Genomic DNA, 23420 nt, shown 5'->3' with positions numbered 1-23420 from the left:
TACACATAGCAGCAGGCAGATTCCCCATTTTTACACATAGCGTCAGGCAGTCCCCCTGTTTTACACATAGCGTCAGGCAGTCCCCCTTTTTTACACATTACGGCAGGCAAATTCCCCTTTTTACACATTGCGTCGGGCAGATTACCCCTTTTTACACATAGCGGCAGGCAGTCCCCCCTTTTTACACATTGCGGCAGGCAGTCCCCCCTTTTTACACATTGCTGCAGGCAGTCCCCCCTTTTTACACATTGCGGCAGGCAGTCCCCCCTTTTTACACATTGCGGCAGGCAGTCCCCCCTTTTTACACATTGCGGCAGGCAGTCCCCCCTTTTTACACATTGCGGCAGGCAGTCCCCCCTTTTTACACATTGCTGCAGGCAGTCCCCCCTTTTTACACATTGCGGCAGGTAGGCCCCCCTTTTTACACATTGCGGCAGGCAGTCCCCCCTTTTTACACAGTGCGGCAGGTAGTCCCCCATTTTTACACAGTGCGGCAGGTAGTCCCCCATTTTTACACATTGCGGCAGGCAGGCACAAGAAAGAAGGAAAGAAAGAAAGAAAGAAAGAAAGAAAGAAAGAGAAAGAAAGAATTATACTTACCCTCTCCGCTGGCTCAGGCTCCTCGGTGCAGCGTCAGAGACGATTCCCGGGCTGGAGAGAAGGAGGAGGAGGGAGGCTGAGAAGGGAGCCGCAGCAGCGCTGTGTTACTGGTGGAGGCGCTGCTGCTGCTGCCCCTCTGCTTCCCTATAGGCTGTTCTCGGAAGACAGCCTATAGGGAAGCAGAGGGGCAGCAGCAGCAGCGCCTCCACCAGTAACACAGCGCTGCTGCGGCTCCCTTCTCAGCCTCCCTCCTCCTCCTTCCCCCGTCTGTAGTACCGCTGCTCCTCTCCTCTCCTCTCTTCGCCGGACACATGGTCGACACATGAAAATGGTCGACACGTGAAAGGTCGACATATGAAAAGGTCGACTTGAGTTTTTTTACTTTTTTTGGTGTCGTTTTTTGCGTAAAGTGACTGGGAACCCCAATTAGTGCACCGCGTCCCCTCGCATGGCTCGCTTCGCTCGCCATGCTTCGGGCATGGTGCCTTCGCTCCGCTACCGCTTCGCTCGGCACACTTTATCGTTCCAATCGTAGTCCATGTGGATCGTAAAGTATGGAAAAGTTCCCCAAAATAAAAAAAAGTTAAAAAACCCATGTCGACCTTTTCATGTGTCGGCCTTTCATGTATCGACCATTTTCATGTGTCGACCATGTGTCCATGTCGACCATGTCAATGTCGACCAATAGTGGTCGACCTAATGACTGTCGACCATAACATGGTCGACCATGTGAACAGATACCGTCTGTAGATACTGTAATGTGCATAGATTGATCACACAATCGGAACTTGCACCATCCCTATGGCAAGTTCAGATTTTCCATCTGAGTATGGCCTCCAAAGTGAATAATGAATTGAAAATACTTTATCAACACGCCTGCAATATTCTCATAATGGGCCTAACTCAGATTTGGTTGGATGATGCATTGCTGCTGCCTACTTGAAAGTTGCAGCAATGCACTAATAAGGTAATGTTGTAGGATGCGTATGGTATAAGTAGACACCTCCTGCATGCATTTGTGATCCAGCTCTGCATCCTATGATGCAGCATCAGATCACATGCAACACCATCAGCTGCTAAGTGACCCATGGGGTCATGTAAGATACCACAGCTCCAACCAAGAAGCTATTAAATCTTTATTTCCAATGTATATGGTGGCCTCGGCACTCCTGCAAAAAAATAAAAATCTGGGAAATGGTTGCTGTTGCAACCCCCGCTCAACCCCAAATGGCTGTAGACTGTCAATCTACTTATGTTTGCAGTCATAATGCATCCAACAATGCCAGACCTGTACTGTACATGCACTGTATGGCGCATGGGCAAAGTATTGAACATCAGTTCTTTGCATCATGTGCCTCAGATCCTTCAGGATCTGAATTAGGTCCAATAATCCCAAAACATAGACCACTTTTATGCATCTTAATAGCCACCTCCCAGGCACCCAGGAGCATGCAGCACATTGCCAAGACATTTGTGATGTTATAAATCTTAATCACAACTGTGCATTTTGGTGTACACACTGTGCAACACATATGCCCTACAAGATTTTACAGATTTTCGCACACGTGTAGTAGCAAAAAAATCAAATCTCTAAACATGGGCATCGCATGCGACTCTGAATCAGGTCCACAGTGTCCTTTAGGGAAGACAATAAGCTTAGGACAGTAGATCAAAGAACATATTTTTTTGTTACTTGGCTTTCCCCACTAACCAGGTTCCACTGAGAAACTTGAGCTACTCATGTAAGGATGGCCATCTGCCATTAGTTGTTTGCTATTGATAGTTTGTCAGCTATGGTTTTCCACCATTCATGGTAAGGCATGTACTGTAGCAATTTTTTTCCCCCCTGGTGTCGGGGGCACAGAGCTTAACTCGGCCCTCCAGATGCAACTCCTAAAACTCCACCCCTTTTCTTACTGTCCTGGCGATATCTGCCATTACTGATAGCCTTTAATGTTGTAAACCATTGATAGATTTTCATTAATGGCTTCCTGAAGGGACAGAGCGCAAATTCTAAGCATGTCAGCCGAGCAAAACACCAGGAGGAGATTCTGCTCAGCCAGGCATTGACATGTCTGAACCAGCCCATCTAGCTGGTATCTGGATGGAGGATCGATAGAAAATAAGCAGTCAATAGGTTAACAACACTAGATGAGACTGATAGTTGATAAGTTGACAGGGTCAAAAAGTCAACATCGTCAAAAGGTTGAGATACAAATGGTCAACACAAAAAAGTCAACACATTGTTTTTTATGATTTTTCATGATTTTTAGGATTAAAGTTAAGGGTGATGTTTAGGGATAGGGTTAGGAACTTAAGGGAGCAGTAGCGCATGCCAGGAGTGGGAGGGGGGTGGGGGGTTATGTGTACCCAGAAAACACCCTGACAGTTGAGAGAGAGCAGGCAATATAACCAAGTCAATATAACCAAAGTCAATATAACCAAATACTATTAGAATTGTCATTTTAGCCCCGCCCCCTCCCGATAGACCCACAAATTGCAGCATTTTGCCATGAGGCTAAAGAAAAAACAACCAAGATTGCGCTATTCACATCTGATGTGGATTTTATTTTATATCAATAATAATTTAGCACATTTTTTACTTAATGCCGGCTGGCAATACATAAAAACACAGTAAAAATCACAATACACAACTAAAAAAATTAATGATTATTCTCTAAAAAATTAATATATGTACACATGTAGATATATCTGCTCCCACTCTATTGGGATCACTCTCCTTATTTGTTCAGCAACTATAGCTTATAATATATCCCATGAGGAATAGATATTACACACATGAGATATATTCAACAATATAGCTCTTATCCGGGATAACTGCTCATGAGCTTTTTAAGCTCTCAAATGGACCTAATATCTTACTATAGTGTTTATGTCCATGTGTCAGTTCATCTGGTCAAAAGCACATGTGTTAGTAGCAATGATGGGAGCAACACCTTGCTTGCTGCTTATTAATAGTGATGTTAGAGCAGTTCATGCAAAGCTGATTAAAAGCGACAGTCACTGTCCTGCAGTTATTGGTAAATGAACGTTAGTAATGTACCGTACAAGAGCCTCTGTTCAATCACAGTGCATGTGATGATCCTCCAGGCTAATTAGCTTGCAAGTGACCTATTAAGTAGTGGAACATGGATCCTGCTTTAAACCACGGTAAACTTGCTCGTCCTCCCAGCCGATGCTCACACTTTCGACCTTATCCGGAGTCCGTGGATGTGAGATGGTGAAAGTGTTCCCTTGCTGCAGGAATATAATTTGACCGACCAGCTGGTAGATGTTTGTCCGCTGTAGTGTGTGGGCAAAAGTACTGACAGATGCGTTTCCCCGCCTACTCGCAAGCATCGGCGGCTTCCTCAGTGTCATAGACTCTCCTCCTTATTACCTCCTTTTAAATATCCCATTGCACAGCTAATACATGCGCAATCTAATGCTGCTCAAGCCTCATTTTAATTTTACTCTCGCTGTGCATATATCACTATATTAATCAAACCTTATTTCAAATTTATATAAATAATCTAAATCAAAACTTCCTTACAGCGTGACCAATCGTTATTACAATCTATTTCCAGAAATTCTCAATATTATAAACATAAGTATATATAACGATACTATGTGATTTATATATAAAGGGACACACACATAAGTGTTTGGGTTTTTTTTGCCATGAGGGGTGGGCTTAGTAATATTGTGCCAGCCTTTTTCCCTATCTACAACACACTGTTGCTGTAGTTGAAGGTTGAGAATGTGTGTGAGTACATGTATGTGTGTGTAATGTATTGTCACATATATTTGTGTGTATATACTGTATATGACAACAATCTGTCGCATGTTGCCTAGATGTGTTTGTATTTTTTATTTGAATTATTAAAAGCTATATTTTATCTACATAAAATTATAAATAAAGTGTGCCCCAGAAAAGTCTTATAGTCCTTTTTCTTCTTTACATCTATGTAAAGATCTCCTAGCCTTATAGTTTGCTGAACTATTTTTCTGGGAGCACCACCAACTAAGTGCTAATTATATTTTACTTGGATAGCCCAAACTTTGGTCCTTAACCATATATCTTGTAATCTTAAAAAGACACAAGTCCTGTATGGTTTCAAAATTATCGTGTGCTCGTACTACTGTATTTGGATTTTTTTTTTAGAAAGTTCATTACTACAGTACATACTGTAAATGGAATGCTTCATTATGTGATGCACTGGCAACCCAGTGGTGAAACTATGAATTGCAACTTTGCTTCACGGCATAACTTTGCTTGAATGGTACGACATCATAGCACAACAACATAATAGAACTGATGTCATGCCAAATTGAGTGCCATGGCACAATTTTCAGAAAGGGAAATGTGGACACATCTGTATATAGATATTCTGTCCCCCTGTCACTCCAGCTTCCAGTGTCTCACCTCACTAATGCTGCCTGTAGGCCATAGTAGTTGATTTAGCCACGATGGATTATATGATGTGTGTTGCAAATACTGTAAATTCCAAAGCATTTCTCAGAAGCCCCAATAAAGTATAACATTTTTTAGGTATATCTTATTAAAGCTTTTGTACAAAACAAAAATATATCACTCTTTGCTAAAAAATTCTGTTCCATAGAATCATTTCTATGACTGAAATTGAATTCAATAATTAATTAACATTTACTAAGCTATAACATGTCTGTACTATACTTTAATACCTGTCTCATTATCTAGGGCTGGTTTGCAGGCAGAAACCTTGCTGTGTCACAGGTGACCACCAAATATTTTCTCTGGGTTGATGATGACTTTCTCTTTACCAGTGACACTAAAATTGAAAAACTGTTGGATGTTCTAGAGAATACTGATCTGGATCTGGTGAGATTATGTCTCTATATACCCTATTTCTTTATTGCAGTGGCCATAATGGTTTAAAATTACCTCACTCATGAAAACATTGTAAGTTTCTATTACATACAGTATTTCAATACTATATGCAAAATTTTGTTTTTTTGTGTTACTTTAGTACACCTGTTACTCTTTAACAATTTATTTTTATTGATGTTCAAATATAATTCAGAGTGCAGAAACAAAACAAAAAAAGAGACAAAACACATTGGGAGAGCCATATGAAAGTAGAGTATTGTATATACTGTAAAGAGAGATCACTATCACTAGTGGAAACTAGTGATAGCAAAAAAACACACAGCAGTTGTTTCTGTTTAAAAATTTGTTGCAAATTAGTAATGTACGTATTAGCAATAACCAATTAAAATGTTTGTCTATGCAAAAAATACCCCACAAAATACAGCCCATAATGAAAAGAAAAGTGGTGCAAGATGGAGTTGTTCTTGGGCCTTCCCACCCTTATGTTGTATATTAAAAAGGACATGCACAGTTTAATAAGCAAAGCACTTCAGCGACAGGGACTGCCACTTTTGTGGCTGAAGTGTTTGGTTTGTTTGAGCCCTCACAAAACAAGCTACCTATAGGCCTAAGCCGTCCTGCAGTGTTATGCCAGGTACACATTAGAGTGATGTCTGGCTGATTTGCCATTTCATAAGAACAAACTGGTTACATTGCTCAGTGTGGATGGATGATTTGTGCATCCCATCAGTCGTAAGTGAAATGGCGTTCATCGGCCATGCTTCATGGCCAACCAGACATCCGTTGCCAGTGACTTATCTTGTGCAAATGAAGGATGGAACAGTGATCGTTCCATCTTTCATTAAATCTTTCCACTGTGGGGGTCATTCCGAGTTGTTCGCTCGCTAGCTGTTTTTAGCAGCCGTGCAAACGCTATGCCGCCTCCCACTGGGAGTGTATTTTAGCTTAGCAGAAGTGCAAACGAAAGGATCGCACAGCAGCTACAAAATAATTTTGTACAGTTTCAGAGTAGCTTCAGACCTACTCAGCGCTTGCGGTCACTTCAGACTGTTCAGTTCCTGTTTTGATGTCACGAACATGCCCTGCGTTCGCCCAGCCACGCCTGCGTTTTTCTTGGCATGCCTGTGTTTTTCCGAACACTCCCTGAAAACGGTCAGTTGACACCCAGAAATGGCCCCTTCATGTCAATCACTCTGCGGCCAGCAGTGCGACTGAAAAGCTTTGCTAGACCTTGTGTAAAACTATATCGGCCGTTGTGAAAGTACGTCGCGCGTGCGCATTGTGCCGCATACGCATGCACAGAAGTGCCTTTTTTTGCATCATCGCTGCACAGCGAACATTTTTAGCTAGAGATCAGCTCGGAATGACCCCCTGTGTACGGGCAATTGGGATCAAGAGAAGTCATCCCTTAAATCAGCCCGATTGCCTGTTGCGCCAGTGAGTACCCTGCTTATATCCTCTCTACAGTCATAAGACGCCAATCTTCTCATCTGATTCCTCACCCTGGGGCAGATGTATTAAGGCTGGAGAAGTGATAAAGTAGTGATAAGTCGAAGGTGATTGCACACCAGCCAGTCAGCTCCTAACTTTCATTTTACATATTGGAGCTGATTGGCTGGTGCGTTATCACCTTGCACTTATCACTGCTTTATCACTTCTACAGGATTAATACATCTATCCCCCTCATCAGTGTTAATATTATCATTCTACAATATTAGCTCACCCCCACTAGAATCCACCATTGCAGAAGTCTGTACATTGATGTAATTGGCTAGAAAGTTTTACATTGTGGTATTTGTAGTTAATTTTTATAAACAGCTTTTCCACAGTTTTAGAAAGTAGCCTCCCACGCCAGTCTCTCACAAGGACCAGTATTTACTAAAAATCAGAGTTTGGCCGATTTGTGTATTTTTTTCTAAGTCCCAATCCGGGAATTTACTAAGCACCAATCTCGGCAGTGTCTGGTCTATTCGTAATGGTTTGAATGACAACGTTCCGAAACACGAATGAATAGACCATCGGTCAAATGCGGCTGTTATTTCATAGAATACGGGAATTCACTATTCGTTCGTATTTGGGTGTTAGTTTCTGAGTGCTCAAGTGCAGGTCTGTTTTTTTTCGATTCGTTAAAAAAAACAGCAAAAAAATAGACCTGCTTTTTCCAGTCGAGTTTGGATAACCATGCACGGATCAGTGAGATCTGTGCATGGTTATCTATGGGAAAGGGTCTGTTTAGTGTAAAATCTGAAAAAAAATTGCGTGGGGTCCCCCCTCCTAAGCATAACCAGCCTCGGGCTCTTTGAGCCGGTCCTGGTTGAAAAAATATGGGGGGGGAAATGACAGGGGTTCCCCCATATTTAATCAACCAGCACCGGGCTCTGCGCCTGGTCCTGGTTCCAAAAATACGGGGGACAAAAAGCGTAGGGGTCCCCTGTATTTTTGAAACCAGCACCGGGCTCCACTAGCTGGGGAGCTAATGCCACAGCCGGGGGACACTTTGATATCGGTCCCTGCGGCCGTGCCATTAAAACCCCAACTAGTCATCCCTGGCCGGGGTACCCTGGAGGAGTGGGGACCCCTTCAATCAAGGGGTCCCCCCCTCCAGCCACCCAAGGGCCAGGGGTGAAGCCCGAGGCTGTCCCCCCCATCCAAGGGCGGCGGATGGGGGGCTGATAGCCTTGTTTACAAAATGTGAATATTGTTTTTAGTAGCAGTACTACAAGTCCCAGCAAGCCTCCCCCGCAAGCTGGTACTTGGAGAACCACAAGTACCAGCATGAGGTGGAAAACCGGGACCCCTTTCCCCGACTGCCAGGACCCCCCCTGACTCGTGTCAAAGAGGGTCCCTTCAGCCAATCAGGGAGCGCCACGTCGTGGCACTCTCCTGATTGGCTGTGTGCTCCTGTAGTGTCTGTCAGGCAGCACACGGCACAGATACAATGTAGCGCCTATGCGCTCCATTGTAGCCAATGGTGGGAACTTTGCGGTCAGCGGTTGACCGAAAGTAACCTCACCGCTGACCGCAAAGTTCCCACCATTGGCTACAATGGAGCGCATAGGCGCTACATTGTATCTGACCGATATCAAAGTGTTCCCCGGCTGTGGCATTATCTCCCCAGCTAGTGGAGCCCGGTGCTGGTTTCAAAAATACGGGGGACCCCTACGCTTTTTGTCCCCCGTATTTTTGGAACCAGGACCAGGCGCAGAGCCCGGTGCTGGTTGATTAAATATGGGGGAACCCCTGTCATTTTCCCCCCCATATTTTTTCAACCAGGACCGGCTCAAAGAGCCCGAGGCTGGTTATGCTTAGGAGGGGGGACCCCACGCAATTTTTCCTAACTTTTTTAAGACTTTCATGAACTTTTTATGGTCACAATGAAGCCCTGCATGGATCTCACAGATCCGGCCGGGATTCCTTGTGTTTTGTCAGGCAGTGTTTTACTCATCACTCCCGTAAAACACTGCCTGATATTACGAATCACATCGACATCGGAAAAAACGAATGTGCAAAACTCGGCAGCTTAGTGAATGACCGTATCAGGATTCAAAAGTTGCAGTAAAATGCACCCGATACCATTCGAGATCAAACACCCTTCAAAACGGCAAAAACACGAATATTAATAAATAATCCCCAAGGTTTCCATCTGTGCTAAACAGTCTTTCCGAGTATGCACTGGAGGGTGAGTAGCTTAAGTAAAGCACAGCTACTCATACAAGAGGCTCCAATTTGGCTTTTTCCCCCCACAGTATTCAGACTGTCTGACATGCTAATTTGTACATTTTCATTAAAATAATCCTCCACCATTCTAATACCTGAACTGGAACAACACACACAGGTGTTTTTTATATACACTGTAGCTCAATAAATGGTGATACATTGGGACCTAATGAATGTTCTTATTTCACAACACAATGCATGAACCTAAACACCACACATGTTTTATTTTTATTTTTTTACACACTGTGACTCAGCACTTCTTGTAATGATGGCACACTGGCATATAATGAACATTGTTTTTTGACCATTTTATTTTCATTTATTTTTTACATGGTACCTGCACTGAACACACAACACAGTGCCTCACAGTGCTGCAGCTCACAGCCCTTCACTAACACAGTCACAGCAGTGCTGCACCCCACAGCCCTTCACTGACAATCTGACACAGTAACAGTAGTGTTGCAGCTCAAAGCCCTTTACTGACATTCACACCAGTGATGCAGCTCACAGCCTTTCACCTATAGTCTGACAGTCACAGCAGTGCTGCACTCCACAGCCTTTCATAGTCACACACAGTCACAGTAGTATTGCAGACCACCTCCTTCACTATCACAGTCACATTGCTGCAGCCCACAGCCCCACACCCTAACCCTCCGATATCCTGTGTGAAATTGCGCAAGAATTACAGAGAGAGGGACTATTATAGAATTCATTACATGTGAGATCTGATGCCAGGAAGATGACGTTTTGCTTTGTTTTGAAATCTAAACCTACTCAGAGATGTAAAATTCAGGTGGGTACAGTTTTTGGAGACAATTCTAAATGTCATATTAATGTTTGGACCTGTACCTCATAAGTTTAAAGTGGAGACAGTCAAGTTAATTTGGAGGATAAGACTGAATGGCAAAAAAAGATGGGAACAAGTTCTAAATATTTCAATGGATAAAACACAATGGTCCCAACTCTACCTGTCCGTACACAAAGGGGGTCATTCCGACCTGATCGCACGCTGCGCTTCTTTGCAGTTCTGCGATCGTGTCGGAACTGCGCATGTACGGCGGCTGCACTTTGCAGGCACGTCGTTGCCCGGCGACGGGCGTCGCCAGGCAGCGACACAGCGAGCGAAGAAAGTGGTTGCAGCGTCGACCGCAAGAATATTGACAGGATGAAGGCGGAACCGGGTGGCAACTCACCATTTTCGGGGAGTGGTGAATCCAACGCAGGCCTGTCCAGGCGTTTGGAGGGCAGATGTCTGACGTCCATTCCGGGACCTGCATCGCTGGTTCTCTTACCCTGGTCTTTCTTTACAGGAAACTTTTTTTGCATAGCAGGGCTGCACAAGCATTCGCAGCTCTGCTATGCAGAAATACACTTCCCCACAGGCGGCGTCTAGTTGATCGCACGGGCAACAAAAAGTTGCTACGTGCGATCAACTTGGAATGACCCCCAAAATGTCTAAATCTAGCACACATATCGAAAGATATTTAAAGATTTTCTATTGCATATACTTAACTCTGGTAAAGATGCAGAGAATCTGGCCTGAACAGTTGGACCTCTGTTGGAGATGCCTTAAAGAAGTGGGAGACATCATACACATATTTTGGTCTTGCAAAAAATTAGGAGCATTTTGGGCTGCGGTAGAAAATCTTGCTTCAAATTTCTGGGAGTAGAATGCAAATAACTCCCCAGATTGCACTACTACATATATTCCCTTCATTTATTAGTAATATACAGAGATGGGATGCGGTCATGTGACAGGCGCTCTAGATCCCGGCGATCACCATGCCGGTGCCGGAATCCCGAACAATCACAATGTCGACAGTCGGCATGCCGAATAACAGGGACTATTAACACTTGTGGGTGTCCACAACAGCCACAGAGTTGGAATAGAACCTGTGGCAAGTGCAGCGAGTGCACAAGGGGCTCTATTGCACTGGCCTCCTCCCGCTGGCATTCTGCTGTTGAGATCCCGCAGTCGGTATCCCCTTACCAACCCACAGAGATATATACTGAGCCATGTCCTTATCAAGAGTTGGGTATGGAATCCCGGGGGTCAGAATACCAAGGCCATATCACCAACAAGTAAGGAAGAGATAAAGGTAATGAAAAATGTTCCTTATCGCTATAGCTTAGCGCTATTTGAAGTTTAATGTATGCATATGTAGGAACTTGTCCAGACATCACGCATTCTGTGAGCCGGGTGAGCTAAAATTGCAATTAACCAAGCGAAACAACATTGGTCTGCAGTTAAAAGATTCTAAAATAATAATAAAGGGTTCAACTGCCTTTAGAGTACAACTTTCAAACTATGGAAATTCTGAATGGAAATTTTTCTGTGATGCCACTTGGGCATCAAATGAGGATGGCCATCATTTATACATGGAATACCTATTTGTTCTAGCAGGCTAAGTTGTCATATGGGCAATCAAAAATCAAAACACTAAACCTTATTTACATAGAATGTGACAACAAAGGTGCAATTGACTTGTCCTATGGTGCCAATTACTATGGATGGTCCATTCACATTGCTGTTAGACAGCACTTTATCCCTAAACTAGTGGAAAGTAAGTCTATTAGCGTCACCTTTGTAGTAAGTGAAGATAATACTGCTGATACAGATAGTTTCCTCCTCCTCAGTGTCAGTGACCCTGGCAGGATGATATCACTGAGCATGGTCGACCCGCACAACACAATTTGTTGAGTGTCATGTGCTGTGCATCACTTAGATCCTCAGAGGTGAGACTACCTAGTGCTGCTGTACCACTGTATACAGTATAACGCTGATATCACCACTGCTGTATGTCTCCTATACTGCTGTGTACAGTATTTACAGCCAGTGATCGATTTGGGAATTTTGAAGTGGGGGAATGGAAAATTGATGGTATTTAGTGTTAACTCCAGGATGTACTGTTGTGCGCGCTGAAGGAATGCGCCATAAAAGGGAACATGGCCATTTAAAAGGGGGGTGTCCTTAAGAGGACTGGGGTGGTGAGGCACACAGGGTTGGTGAGGCTTAGGTTTCACTCATGGCAATGGCTGTAAGAAGGACATGGATGCCTGGAATATCTGGTTAAAGTACAGCCAAAGACCAAGGAACTGTGGGTACATGATCTTTCCATAGCATAGCAACTGCTACACATGAGTGGGTAGAGATGCCTGTCAGTTCACCAGCGCTTTGGGAGTCTGTCCCCACAGCGTTGTTATAGGACCACATGGAGACACCGTCCAGTCTAGCAGCACTGTGGAAGTCTGTCCCCACAGCGCTGCTCTAGAACCACACAGAGCTGCCTACCAGTCCAGCAGCACTGCAGGAGTCTTTCCCCACAGCGCTGCTAAAGAGATCATATGCGGGGGAAATTTCCTCAGCAAGCAACCACCAGGTTTGGAGAGGAGTGCAGCAGGCCACCCAATCAAGACTCAAGGGGAGATGTACTAAGCAGTGAAAAGAGTGGAGCAGTAACTCAGTGGAGAAGTTGATCATGGCAACCAAGCAGTTGCTCGGTATAATCTTATAGTATGCAAATTATTACTGTTACTTCAATACTGATTGGTTGCCATGAGCTCACTTCTCCACTCTTTTCACTGCTCAGAAGATCTCCCCCTCAGATCCATGATTGCTGGGGAAAAAAAGTTCAGGGCTGGAAGTGGCGGGATATGCTATACCAGCACACTTTGAGCACCATTTACAGCTGTTCCATAATAAACCTGCAAGCCTGGTTAAGGATCACTGTATGGCCTAATCTTTATCTTATATTCCGTTGGTGCCTCTTGCGTACCACCAAGGTTTTATACCAAAAGAACATTTACACACATTGTGCCTTTTGTAGATATTTCTATTACCCACACCTATATGTATATTGCTTTATCTGTACACACATTCATATTCCAAAATGATAATTAACTGGCATGAGTGTATCTATAATGGGTGCATCATGTGCGGTGTACACTGGCCATATGATCCAGTAAGACCCACATCTCATAACTTGCACCCAGAAACTAAACTTTCCTCTCCACTGATGCCACAGAAATCCTGGGGAAAATGGCTCTGATACCATTTTCCCAGAGACCTGCGCATGCACATTAAAAAAAATCACAAGCATATTGACATTGGTGGCATTTTCATGGAGATCTGTGCATGGAAGGTAGACTCTGGCAAAGTGCCAGGGTAAACACAGTTCATGCACTTGTGAGTGGTTTGGAACAACATGGAGACTGCACAAGGGCCACCTTCTTTCAAAAGCAGCCCCTGATAAGTTGTATCCTCAGAATGTCTTTTTCTGTTTTGTGTAGTAGATTGGCATCTCTTAAGGTGTCCTCAAGTATAGAGGTAAAAGTTGAAGATTCACCATGAGTGCCAATATGTGTGTGTTGAATTGTCTTATACGTACAGTAGGATATAATATAGTACTTGCCTTGTTTGTTGCAAAACATGGGCAAGACAAAGTTACATTTTACAGTTCTTGGTGCAATTGAAGACATTTATTGTTCACTGACATAAGACATATATATATATATATATATATATATATACACATATACATATATATACACATATATATACAGTACTAATAGGTTGAGTATTGTTTCATCCCATAAAATGGCTGCTTTCACTTTGTGTGACAACGTTAGGACTATTGCTCATTTATTGTTAAACATTGTTGAACATTGTTTTGTCATTAATTCAGGTAGGAGGCAGTGTTGCAGGTAACCATTTCAGCTTTAAGCTCTTTTTGGAGGAAGGTGGGGAAGAAGGGGACTGTTTACATTGGAGAGGAGGCAGCTACAATGTAATCCCAGGCTTTCCTAACTGTGTTGTGACCGGTGGAGTGGTAAACTTTTTCCTGGCTCACACAAACAGAATTCTAGGTGTTGGATTTGACCCCAAACTAGACCGAGTGGCACATACTGGTAAGTATCATCTTTTGCATATATTGTAGTTGTGTGTTTCAGTAGGCATCTTTATATCTGAGTACGATTGTGTGACAACTAAAGTCTCTCATAACATTAATAGTCAAATGTATTTTAAATTATTAATTTGTGTTATTTATAGCATATGTGACATTGCAAAGAAACACTATTGTCTAAGGGTGAATGGATAATCCCATTCACCAATATTACATAATAACAGTGATTGTGTTTATCAGGTCAGCAAAGTCTGCTGGAGCAATTACTTAGCTCTAAGCTAGATGTTATATCAGAGAGGAGGCAGATCCAGAAGTCAACAACTTCTAAACATAATACAATTGACACTAGGTTTTACCTTATAAAATGATGCCACTTTAAAACTTGCAGCTGCATCTCCGAAATCTCGCCACAGCAACCAACTTGCAGACTATTACATCTGGGCCTTACGTCTAATTTACTACACTACACAGGCTGCTTGTGCAAGTAAATCAGAGCCTAAAGTAGTTAATCATCTATTTTCTCCCATCTTTCAAATAATGTAGTCCAATGTCTATACTCTGGTAATTTTGCGGTTAATGGTGGTACAAGCTTATAGAATTATATAGGGTCATATAAATATAGGAACAATGTACAAAAAAAAAGTGTGTGTGTGTGTGGGGGGGGGGGGGGGGGGGCAATTGCACAGAACAGTAGTATCAAATATATGATAATAAAGAATAATTCTATTATTTAATTGTTAATGAATATCTATCTAGTTAGGGAGTGCTACCAACTACAAAAGGAAAATTGTATCATGTCACAATTGGGCGTGAGATTGGACACTTTTTGTAACAAAAAAAATACACAATGACCAGAATACCTCTTACTGTATATATTGAATGTAACACTAGGGGGTGCTGCACGATGAGTAGTATTGCAATCTCAAAGAATAGTATCAATAATATTTATATAATCCTTTTATATTTATTAGAGACTGTTATAAATCCTGAGACCTCTATGTCTCACATGATATGTCCAATAAATATGGAGTTATTGAGTACATTAGATCCTAATAGCCTGTATTGTATTATTGCAGTTTGACGAATTATATGATTATAAACAAGATAATATTATTCTCCTCAATAAGATAATGTTATAGAGTGTTATTATTTGTTATTTTTTCCATAATTATTAGAGATCAGCAATACTGCAGTTATTGAAGAGTCTCGTATGTATCATTTATAACATGTATCGGTTATCTCAAAAACAAGTCCAGATTACATGATTTTAGCTATTTAACCATTTTAAATAAATCCAGATGCAGAATCAAAACCAAAACACTTGAGAGTAGTTTTGACAAAACCAGATCAAACCAAAAAACAACAATGATTGAGAGCCAGTACAAAACACGGGGCTCTGCACAGATCTCTAGTTAATAAGGTAAGATTTTGAAAACCAGTCTCTTACCTCCCATCTGCTAGCTTACTATATGGGTACTTTTTGTCCGGTGCTCGGTTAGCTGGAAAAAATGTCACATAAATCATGATGTCACATAATGTCAAAGATGAAAGATACTTGTGATGTCCACTGTGGGATGAAACCAACCTGTTTGAGCTACCCACTTAATACATGTATCTGCCATTATTCACTTTCAGTGACTTCCTCAAAAGTGTAGTTAACTAAACTTGCTTCCTTTATGATGCCTTCAGATGAAACTTGTCTACTCCATTCTCATTGGGCATATACAATTTGCTTTGCGGTTCAAGCTCCCATCTTGGATTATGGAATGTGAATCACACCTCTGCATAAGATATTCTTGCATTCCAGGCACCATATTTGTCTCTTTCTGCGTTTATCATTTTTAAAAAATAGAGTATGTGGGCATCATATTCATTTAATTCTATTCTGTGTATATATACACTGCTAAAAAAAAATAAAGGGAAGACTAAAATAACACATCCTAGATCTGAATGAATGAAATATTCTTATTAAATACTTTGTTCTTTACATAGTTGAATGTGCTGACAACAAAATCACACAAAAATTATCAATGGAAATCAAATGTATTAACCCATGGAGGTCTGGATTTGGAGTCACCCTCAAAATTAAAGTGGAAAAACACACTACAGTCTGATCCAACTTTGATGTAATGTCCTTAAAACAAGTCAAAATGAGGCTCAGTAGTGTGTGTGGCCTCCACGTGCCTGTATGACCTCCCTACAACGCCTGGGCATGGTCCTGATGAGGTGGCGGATGGTCTCCGGAGGGATCTCCTCCCAGACCAGGACTAAAGCATCTGCCAACTTCTGGACAGTCTGTGGTGCAACGTGGCATTGGTGGATGGAGCGAGACATGATGTCCCAGATGTGCTGAATTGGATTCAGGTCTGGGGAACAGGCGGGCCAGTCCATAGCATCAATGCCTTCGTCTTGCAGAAACTGCTGACACACTCCAGCCACATGAGGTCTAGCATTGTCTTGCATTAGGAGGAACCCAGGGCCAACCGCACCAGCATATGGTCTCACAAGAGGTCTGAGGATCTCATCTCGGTACCTAATGGCAGTCAGGCTACCTCTGGCGAGCACATAGAGGGCTGTGCGGCCCCCCAAAGAAATGCCACCCCACACCATTACTGACCCACTGCCAAACCGGTCATGCTGGAGGATGTTGCAGGCAGCAGAACGTTCTCCTTGGTGTCTCCAGACTCTGTCACGTCTGTCACATGTGCTAAGTGAGAACCTGCTTTCAGCTGTGAAGAGCACAGGGCGCCAGTGGCTAATTTGCCAATCTTGGTGTTCTCTGGCAAATGCCAAACGTCCTGCACGGTGTTGGGCTGTAAGCACAACCCCCACCTGTGGATGTCGGGCCCTCATACCACCCTCATGGAGTCTGTTTCTGATCGTTTGAGTACACACATGCACATTTGTGGCTTGCTGGAGGTCATTTTGCCGGGCTCTGGCAGTGCTCCTCCTATTCCTCCTTGCACAAAGGCGGAGGTAGCGGTCCTGCTGCTGGGTTGTTGCCCTCCTACGGCCTCCTCCACGTCTCCTGATGTACTGGCCTGTCTCCCGGTAGCGCCTCCATGCTCTGGACACTACGCTGACAGACACAGCAAACCTTCTTGCCACAGCTTGCATTTATGTGCCATCCTGGATGAGCTGCACTACCTGAGCCACTTGTGTGGGTTGTAGGGAGGTCATACAGGCATGTGGAGTCCACACACACTACTGAGCCTCATTTTGACTTGTTTTAAGGACATTACATCAAAGTTGGATCAGCCTGTAGTGTGTTTTTCCACTTTAATTTTGAGGGTGACTCCAAATCCAGACCTCCATGGGTTAATAAATTTGATTTCCATTGATCATTTTTGTGTGATTTTGTTGTCAGCACATTCAACTATGTAAAGAACAAAGTATTTAATAAGAATATACCATTCATTCAGATCTAGGATGTGTTATTTTAGTGTTCCCTTTATTTTTTTGAGCAGTATATATATATATATATATATATATATATATATATATATATATATATATATAGTCACTGTATTGGTACAATAAAAATGTTAAAATGTCAAATAAAACCCACATTTTCATTATGTCATCATTGTATCTATAATCTCAAGCAAAACAAATGATACAGGTGCAGACCTGCACATATCTTGTGTGTATAAGCAAAGTTACTGATATTCTGGCTTCCCCATGCAGGAGAGTGCAGCCAAGTCAGTTAATAAGGTGCTTGGCCTCATCATGGGTGGGTGGTACTTGGGCATAGATGCAGGATCGTGTCATCTTGGCCCCTCCTACTTTTCAGGGCCTATATTACTAGCACTGAACAGTTGGGGTGGGACTATGATGACGCGATTCAGCGAGAAACGCATCATCTTCCCCCTGGACTGCCCACTTTGAAGGAGGGAGGTGCAGGTGGCTGTGAGGGGGTTGAGGTGGCTCTAGGAGACTTGCTTGCCTTTCCGGGGGGGGGGGGGGGGGGGGGGGCAAGAGCACCACCTGATATTCAGCAACCTCCCAGCCTATCCGGAAGAGTGGGCAAGTATGTGTATAGGCCTTAGCATATCAGCCTAAATATGTCACTTTTTTTGACTAGCGTCTTTGAGTCTACATCAGCATTTGTCCATGTATTTTCCCTTTCAATAATGTTTTGAAAGAACGATACTTTAGTTTGCACTTTAGCACATTTTATTTTGTCTTTAGTATGTTATAGACTAAATTCTGCATGATTTGTTTTTTTATCTTTCTTACACTGGGCTGCCTATATTTCTGAATAGTATAACTACCCCTGTATACACATTGCTGTATGCACTTTTAATAAATAAGTAAAAAGATAAATAAATACAAAAATAAGCAATTAGTCACAGAAAATGGTAATTCCATAATAAGTCCAACACCACTCTGAAAAGTTGATTTCCTATTGCAGTGCTGTTCACTAGTTCTGTGAGCTGAGATTCCTTTGTTTTACAGACATTCTCTTCCATAATCTCTAGCAAAATATTTACAATCATAAAAGTGTGTGTTGTACATGAAAAATAACAATTTTACACATATACTAGACTTTTATTATATTATTACTTTACTTTTGCAGAATTTTTCATAGATGCTTTTGGCCGTCTGAGAATTGGTTCTTGTAGTCACGTTACTGTTGGACACCAGCCAAAGGAAAAACAAACAGATCCAAACGAAATGGAACAAGCCAAAAAGTATAATTCTTTCAGACAAAATACCGCAGAACAAGTGCGAATGAAACTTGGACTACATTTCTTCAAGAATCGGTTGAGCTGTTTTACAAAGCACTAAGCTTTATATACTGTAGAATGAGAGATGGAAGGCTGTAGTAAGCCTGAGAAAGTTAAGTTAGGGTGGATGGTGACTTTTTATTTTGGATACTCTGGTCCTTTAAGGCTGCAGGGTTGGTGATTGGCACGTGTCGGTATCCTATCTGTGTATTAGGGGTGGGGTGACTCTTTTAACCCCTCCCCCCATTTTTTATTATTTTGTGTTTGTCTGTTTCTGTTTGCTAGTGGAGGAAAATACTGACAGTGTTATTTCTGCTGAAGTTTGTATACTGTCTGTCTCTTTCCATTCATTGACTAGCCACCTTACTTGAATAATGCTTACATTTGATAAAACTTTGTTGATAAAATGTGATTAATTTGAAATGTCTACATTGTTGTCAGTTAATTTATTTAAAGTTTTTGTTGAATCATATTAAGTGAGGCACCAGGTACCATCATCAGCCTTTAGGGCATTTATGAACTTCTTGTCACATTGTATTATATACCCAAATTACTACCAACTGTAACTGAATATTGTTCTCCTATCCTGATTTCAACCTGAGAGTTGACAATGAGAACCTTGGTGACAAAGATCATCTTTTCTATTTTCATTATTTACAAATTTCTAAACCTAGCCTTCATGGTTACCTGGGTAATGGTAGTATAAAATCTCAATTTTGTACTAGCCAATTTTGAAGGTTATTATAACATGATTACATACATGTTTTTGTAATAAATTATTATTTGTGCCTCTTATGCATTTTTCTTGTTCTTCTGTTGTCCAGATTTGTAATATATTTATCTTCTATCACACAACCACACCATACAGTATTTCATCCATATGACTGCTCCGGGATCGGTACGAAATACCTTCAATCAAAATTCCACTGGTCATAATCCCGACAGCAATTGACCAACGGTCAAAATCCGACAAGGTCAAAATCCCGACATGGACAAAATACCGACATTTAAAATACCAACAAGGTCAAAATACTGACATTTAAAATGTCGACAGGTCAAAAAGCCAACACAAGTTTTTCATTGTTTTTTGGTGTGTATGTTGACATAGGTCAACATGGACACCATATAAGTGTACTGTATCCCCTTGCATGGCTTGCTGTCCTTACCATGCTTTGGGCACGGTTCCTCACTGCGCTCGGCCTAATATTATATTCCCCCTCCAGGTCCACTGGGATGGTAAAGTATGAACAAGTCGGTTTCGATGAAAAAAATCATGAAAAACTCATGCCGACTTTTTGATCTGTCGACATTATAAATGTCGGTATTTTGACCTTGTTGGTATTTTAAATGTTGGTATTTTGACCTTGTCGGGATTTTGACCGTCAGCCAATTGCTGTCAGTATTTTGACCGTTGGGATTTGGATTGTCGGTAAATTGACTGCATCCCGACTGCTCCATATTGTATCATGATTGTTTTACCATCATGGGGCCTCATTATCTGATATGGGCTGAATACACATGTGGACACTCTAGTAAAGTTTCTGTAGTTTGACTGCGGGAATAAATGCCATCTTCAGATGGCATTGATTCCCAAAGAGCTTCAACCTTTCCTATGGGAAGGAGGCCTGACGTTGCGAACAGGGATCTGAGAAGATCCCCCCCCACCATCTCTGGCCGTGGACTCTCAGTATGTGAACAAGGCTGTCCCTCTCCAGAGAAGTACTTGCTTCAGTAATTATCCTTTGTCGCAACTCACAGCGAGATGAATGCTTAATCATCATTCTGCAGTTCTGAAAAAGCAGCCACCTTGTCCCAAACTAGATACTTTGATGGAACACTTTCGGCACCGGTGCAAGTAGAGGCATGTGACATCAAGAAAGAAACTTTTTTACTTTATTTTGGCATTTTTGTGTGGCATAACTGACCACCTAAATGTTCAACATATATCAAGATGGATCAGTTGACATTTTTCAGATAACTATATAATTATGTTTTATTAAATTTAATTTCTACTTGTTATGGATTAATTATTCCAAATCAACATGATGTTACACCTACAATATATAATGGTACAGTAAATGTACATAGAGCCTTTATACTTTTAATAAATTATTTGCAGGGCCCAGATGCTGATTTTAGTGATTATTTTGATTCATTTTAAAATAATTTGCAAATACCAGCACCAAATGTAACAACACCAAAATGCCCTGAAGAAATCAATTTATTTTTTTTTGCAAGTAATTTTTATTAATGTTTCAAGTGGTGATACAAAACAATTGGAATCAGAATATGGCATATTGAAAGCAAGTCACATGTATAATCCGACAAAGAATTCAAAGGAGAAAAAAACAGATACAGATGAATCATGTCAGACAAAGTAATGTCATCACTAAGTAATGAACATTGACATTATACATGATCAAGTCACATTATTATGACCACCTCCTAAATATGACGTCGGCAGTGCGTAGCCCATGAAGTATGTCATGTGTCATGCGCTGGTTTGGTGGGTATATAAGGTGTGCGATAGGCCGTCTTTACACGTGTCATGGGTAAAATGGGCAATTTATTCCAGTTGCAAAAAGGGATGATTATTGGCATTTGGGCCAAGGGTGGCACTTTTTCTGTAACAGCGCAGTTTGTGAACTGTTCACGTGCTGCTGTGGTGAATTTGTATTGTGACCGGACAAATGACACCATTGCGACTAACCAACGTGGAAACTGTGAAGCACCACGTGCCATTGAAGTGAGAGGTGAACATCGGCTACAAAGGTACATGAGGGGCGACCGATATGCTACAGTGGAGCAGCTCACCATCAAAATGTACCTGGGGGCTACCAGACGTGTGTCTAAAATGTCAGTTCAGCCAGTCTGCTGTCCGTTCTGCACGCGGCGGTTACTCTGGCTATTTGCTGGTCGTCATAATAATGTGACTCAACCATTTACAGTGGATTGCTCATATAAAACCACAAACTATAGTAAAGAGAAAGAAAAGACATAAGAGGAGCTTGTAATGAAAAAAAAGAGGATGGAAAAGGCAAGACTAGAAAAAGTGAGAGAAGAATAAGGAACAGTATGAAAGGAAAAGAAAGAAGAAATAAATTCCTAAGAAAAGGAGAAACTCCCAAATAAAGCTTCTGTCTTGAACTAAATAAGAAAAAGAACTTGGGGGGTAATTCAGACTGAATCGCTGCAGCGATTGCAGTCTGAATCTTTTTGTGGAGTGCGCACGCGCAGCGGCTGCACTGCACATGCGCACCCTGGGAGCCCAGTGACATGCTATCAGCATCGCTGGGCTGCGATCGCCTCTGCCTGATTGACAGGCTGGGGGGGGAGGGGGCATGCCAAAGGCGTTAAAACGCTGGGTGGGCTCCGGACAAGAAAGGCGTGTCTGGACCATTAGGTGGGCAGGCAGTGGCAGCTGCATGATGTCACACGCAGCTGCTGTGACCCTAGACGCGGCCAGTAACTCCCTCTCAGGTAAAAAGGCATCGCAACCGTGTGATGATTTTGTACCTGTGCAGGGGGGTTAGGGCCTGACATGCGGGGCGGACTAGTGTTGTGCTGGGCGTCCCCCCGCATGTCAGATTAAATGATCGTAGATGTGCTAAGTTTTGCACATCTACAATCAACTCTGAATTACCCCCTTAGTGAAGTGGGTTGCAATAAAAGAAAAAAAGAAATAATGGGTGAAATTTCATATTCTGCGAATGCAGGCTGTGCGTGTCTTTGTGCGGGTCTGCCCATATTTTTAAAGCGGCAATCATTTAAATGGAAAAACCATCCTGGCTTTGCCAAGTAAATGATTGCAGCTTTAAAAAATATGAGCAAACTCGCAAAAAGTCCCTCACAGCCTGCAACTCAGAGACTATTAATTTTCACCAATGGTGTTTATCCAGTAGATAATAAATAATTTGGCCAGATCACCCAATATCAAGGATACCTCTGCTACTTGCTGCTCAATTGACAGGGTGCACATAACCTCATGCCAACTGGCTGTACTGTCATTATAGAACTCAAAGTGCTGTCACTGTAGTTTACTTTCACTTTGACCATACTACTAAACCTACATCCCAAAAGCCCCGGACTCTCATGCCAGTGAGCAACTCCTCCCATCTGGATCCTGCCTCTGTGATCTCCTCCACCCAGCTGGACTCCAAACCAGCACCAACATGGCCCGTTAACCAGAAAGTCATAATTTACTGCAACTTTGCTCACTTTACCATTCTGAATTATTTCCACACTTCACACACAGGGCCAGCAACAGAAATCTTGGGGACCGGTACAGTGATATCTCTGCCCCTCCCCCCCTTAACCACACATACATATATATATATATATATATATATATATATATATATATACAAACAGAGAACCCAGCACTCACCAAAGTAAACTCACTTATCCTCAACAATTCAATAAATAAATGATGGGGGTTTAGTTGGTGGATTGGTCAATGCACGGAAGCCTGTATACCGATTCAAGGTACCCCACCTTCATACAGGTTCTACACTATCACAGAGTCTTAAAACCTGACTACCACACTGCTGCATCATCTGCCTGCTAGATGTAATGTGTACCTGCCACAGACTTTATGGC

The 23420-nt window shown here is 42.3% G+C and overlaps 1 protein-coding gene across 8 annotated transcripts in view; it reads left to right on the top strand.

Moving 5' to 3' along the window:
- Positions 1–19616, top strand: part of B4GALNT2 (beta-1,4-N-acetyl-galactosaminyltransferase 2 (SID blood group)) — a 230382-nt gene extending 210766 nt beyond the window's left edge. For 7 of the 8 annotated variants that reach the window (XM_063963550.1, XM_063963549.1, XM_063963545.1 and 4 more), the window contains exons 8-10: positions 5321–5461; positions 13873–14095; positions 18671–19616. In XM_063963550.1, the coding sequence (XP_063819620.1) occupies positions 5321–5461; positions 13873–14095; positions 18671–18882 (576 nt within the window). In that variant the 3' untranslated portion in view covers positions 18883–19616. Of the gene's footprint in view, positions 1–5320; positions 5462–13872; positions 14096–15389; positions 15512–18670 lie in introns of all 8 variants that reach the window. The other variant, XR_010244363.1, reaches the window with a different exon arrangement.
- The last annotated feature ends 3804 nt before the right edge of the window (positions 19617–23420 follow it).

The sequence above is a fragment of the Pseudophryne corroboree genome, chromosome 3, assembly GCF_028390025.1.
Source record: "Pseudophryne corroboree isolate aPseCor3 chromosome 3, aPseCor3.hap2, whole genome shotgun sequence".
In the NCBI taxonomy this organism is placed as follows: Eukaryota; Metazoa; Chordata; class Amphibia; order Anura; family Myobatrachidae; genus Pseudophryne; species Pseudophryne corroboree.
Note: the sequence above shows the minus strand (reverse complement) of the source record. Positions and strands in the feature narration are given on the sequence as shown.